We start from the raw sequence: 3804 nt of genomic DNA, 5'->3' as shown, positions 1-3804 counted from the left end.
GAAATTGCATGTCTCTCATGCAATAATATGTAAACATCTAAGGAATATGGGAAAACTTCATAAAGAAGGTGTTTGGGTGCCTCACAAACTCTCCGATGAACACTCGTTTCCAATGTGTGAACGTTGCTTCGTCTCTTCTGGCGCGTAATGTGCTTGACCACTTTTGGACAAAATTGTCACCGGTAATGAAAAATGGATTCTCTATGCCAATAATAAATGCCAAAAGCAAGGGCTCAGTTCTAAATAAAAACCACTTCTGACCCCAAAATCTGGACTCCATCCGCAGAAAGTGATGCTTTGCATTTTGTGGGACAGCAAAAGAGTAATTCATTTCGAACTTCTCAATCCACAGCAAACTGTCAATGCAGAGATCTATAGTCAGCAACTGGAATATTTAAATCAAGCCCTTCATCAGAAACGCCATTCACTCATCAATCGGAAAGGTATTCTTCTCCACGACAATGCATGTCCACATGTGGCACATTTGACACAACACAAGATTATGGAGTTGGGTTGGGAAGTTCTCCCCCACCCACCACATTCTCCAGATATGGCACCATCAGATTACCATCTCTTTCATTCACTGTAACACCATCTTAATGGGTAAACGCATGCAAATGTAGAAGATGTTAAAGAGGACATTGAAATGTTTTTTGCTTCAAAGCCAAGTGATTTCTTTAATCAGGGCATTAACAACCTGATTATAAGATAGAAAAGCATCATTGATAAGAATGGAGACTATTTCATTTAATAAATGTTTAGTTTTGACATGCAAGTTGTTCAGGTTTTTTCATCTAAAAAAAGCAATATTAATTTCTTGATGAACTAATAGGATGAATATAAATTATAAAATGTAATTAAGCTTAAAGGAAATAGTGTTTGTTAGTTTCAATAAAATTGATTATATTAATAAAGATAAAAACATTTTGTACGATAGAACTAAATTAGTAAAATTAGATATAGATCCAATTAAAACTGAGGATGCCATTGTTACAATGATATCTATAAAAATAAAATTATTGACAGCAATTGTTATAAAATGGAACAGTAGGCACTTCTTTGGAGTTCCCAAAGTTCATGAAGATGGTTGTCTAGTTAGACCAATTATTCTTGGAACCATTAACTAGTAAGAAAAATGTGTATTGGGTTTTCTCAAGAAATCCAAAATTAGAATTTTGATATTAGTATTTAATGAGTTAGTTTTGATACAAATATTCCTTTAGATGAGACTACAAATGTATGCAAAAAGCTTCCATATCAAAATAAAAATACAATACTTGCCGGTGTATAAGACGAATCTCATATACAAGACAACACTGTATTTTTTGAACAAATAGAGGTTCGATGTATAAGATGACCTTTGTTGTCAAGCAAGTCTAAGATGTTACTTTTGTAAAGAAATTCTTAAAAGTTATTTTTAAAATGTGCTAACCTGCACTCTGGGATAATCAATACAACCATAATTGTGGTTTTTATGTTCTTCAAACGCTACAAACAGCTCAGTGCAGCATAACTTAAGTCACAAACATGTAATAAACAACTTTACAAAGTTTTCATCACAGTTGAATTCCTTTTCTATTACAAAAAAATACTAAACTTAAAGGTATAGTGATTTACTATAAACACATGTTTATAAAATTAGTGTATGTTACAGAAATTAACTTCTGCTGATATAGTATTAGTAGTATTTTAGCATGATGGATGAGATCAATACATTTCAAATAAAAAATGTCTTGATTTATTGTAATTAAAATATGAGATAAACAACTTCTAGTCATAAAGAAACGAGACAAATGATGCAACTACAAACATGTTATTCTTTGTAAGGCACATTGTACTGGGATATTAAGAGTAACAATTACAAAAAAGACGTCTTTTGGCACAATAATAAGTGAAAGTATTTAATACAACTTACAGCCAACTAGTTTCGGTAAACGTGTTCATACTATTTGTGATTATTTAAATAATAACAGAGTTCCTACACATCCAAAATAAAATGTTGGTAAACAAAAATTTCTTTATTATTGCTATATACAGGCTATTTTAATTTGAAATCAATTATGTAAGTTACGTCACTGTGCTTAAACTTGAATGTAGATCTATATAATAAGATTCAGTGTGTGTCACAAGTCCTCCTAAACTGGTAGTCGCACCAACTTCTAAATGGTACCAAACCATTTGTCTCGGTCCCATGGTTTGCACAAAGGTAAACATTTTTCACCCCCACCCCTTAGGGGACTTAAGTTTATCAAAAAAAAACCTTCTCCTAAACTACTAGACTCACCAACTTTTAAACAGTGCCAAACGAATTGTCTCAGCCACAAGGTTTGCACAAATGTAAGATTTTTTACCCAACTCCTTAGAGAACCCAGCTAATTCATGAAAACACTTTTATGGGGATTTCCTAAAAGTGAATGCCATATAAATTTCCAAGCTACATCCTTTTTTAGCAGTAGGAACCATATGCTGGACTAGTGTAGTGAATCTATAAATAGAGTTTAAAATCCTCACAAAGCCACATAATCACTATATGACATAACTGGCAAACTTTGTTGGAAAGTTGGGGGGGAGGGGGGGTAAAATAGAAGTTATGTCACCTGTTTAAATGTCAAACTACTTTAGGCCTAGTGTATTACATGACACACACTTAGCTCTACATATTTACAAATATGATCAAGATTAGGCCTAGTGTACTATGTGATATACAATTAGCTCCATGTGTGAATTACATTAGGCCTAATGTACTACATGACTGACTAACTGGGGGAAGTTTTAAAAGAAAAGCTAATTCAATCTAACACAGTTGTTAGGCTCCTATGCCATATGATACACACATATTTTCATCTGTTTACATGTCTGAACTATATTAGACCCAGTGTATTAGCTTTATGTTTTCACATGTGTGTAACTAAATTAGGCCTAGTATTCTACATAATATACAGTGAGCACCATATTCTTACATGTCTGATCTCGATCTGGCTTAAGGTACTAATTGACAAAAAAATTAGCTTTACATATTTAAATGTCTCTAATAAAATTAAGTCTAGTGATTTACTGTGCAGATAAAAGTACATTACTTTAACTTTTTTTTTATTTCCAAACTTAACCATCAAGTTTTCTTTTCGGCTTTATCAGAAGTTTAGAACTTTGAGCCATTTCTTAATTCTAAAGATTTTAACACCTCTTTCTGTAGCATGCATTCAAACATAACTGGGGCAGGGCAGAACTACACTTAGTGATAACTTATTTAAATTAAGCTCACCTGTTCACGATACATGCTAATATCTTCAAATGATTTGGCATTGTTAACTGCAAACACTAAAAGAAACCCTTCTCCTGTGCGCATATACTGGTCTCTCATTGCACTAAAAAATAAAACAAATATGAAATAACTGGAGACACTATTTTTCAAAACAGTCTTTACTTTCTAACTTAACTGAAAAGGTAATACATACACTGATGAGGTAAATATATAGTTCTGGCCTATAAAAAATATCATAACATAGTAAACTAAATATTCTACCTTTGATTCTAACAGAACAAATGTACTTGATTTTTGCTTGTCCTTAAGAACAGGTAATGACAATAATTAATTTCAATATAATTATGTATACCACAATCTACTACAGTGGTTCCAAAATTGGGGGTGCACCAAATATGAAGGGGGGGGGGGCTACCACGTTTGGCACCATGTAAGGTTAGACAATATTAGTCAATGCACTTTTCTGGCCACAGCCCATATGTACGTGTGTGTGTGTGTGTGTGTGTGTGTGTATTGTTACGACAGCGGAAGTCACATGATGC

General features: G+C 33.0%; 1 protein-coding gene across 1 annotated transcript in view; it reads right to left on the bottom strand.

Moving 5' to 3' along the window:
• Positions 1 to 3804, bottom strand: part of LOC106466770 (GTPase HRas-like) — a 32493-nt gene that overhangs the window by 8717 nt on the left and 19972 nt on the right. The window contains exon 5 of the mRNA XM_013927069.2: positions 3263 to 3365. Coding sequence (XP_013782523.1) covers positions 3263 to 3365 — 103 coding nt within the window. The remainder of the gene's footprint in view (positions 1 to 3262; positions 3366 to 3804) is intronic.

This window comes from Limulus polyphemus, unplaced genomic scaffold (genome assembly GCF_000517525.1).
Source record: "Limulus polyphemus unplaced genomic scaffold, Limulus_polyphemus-2.1.2 Scaffold2378, whole genome shotgun sequence".
Lineage (NCBI taxonomy): Eukaryota > Metazoa > Arthropoda > Merostomata > Xiphosura > Limulidae > Limulus > Limulus polyphemus.
The sequence above is the reverse complement of the archived record's forward strand: the minus strand, read 5'-3'. Positions and strand labels throughout refer to the sequence as shown.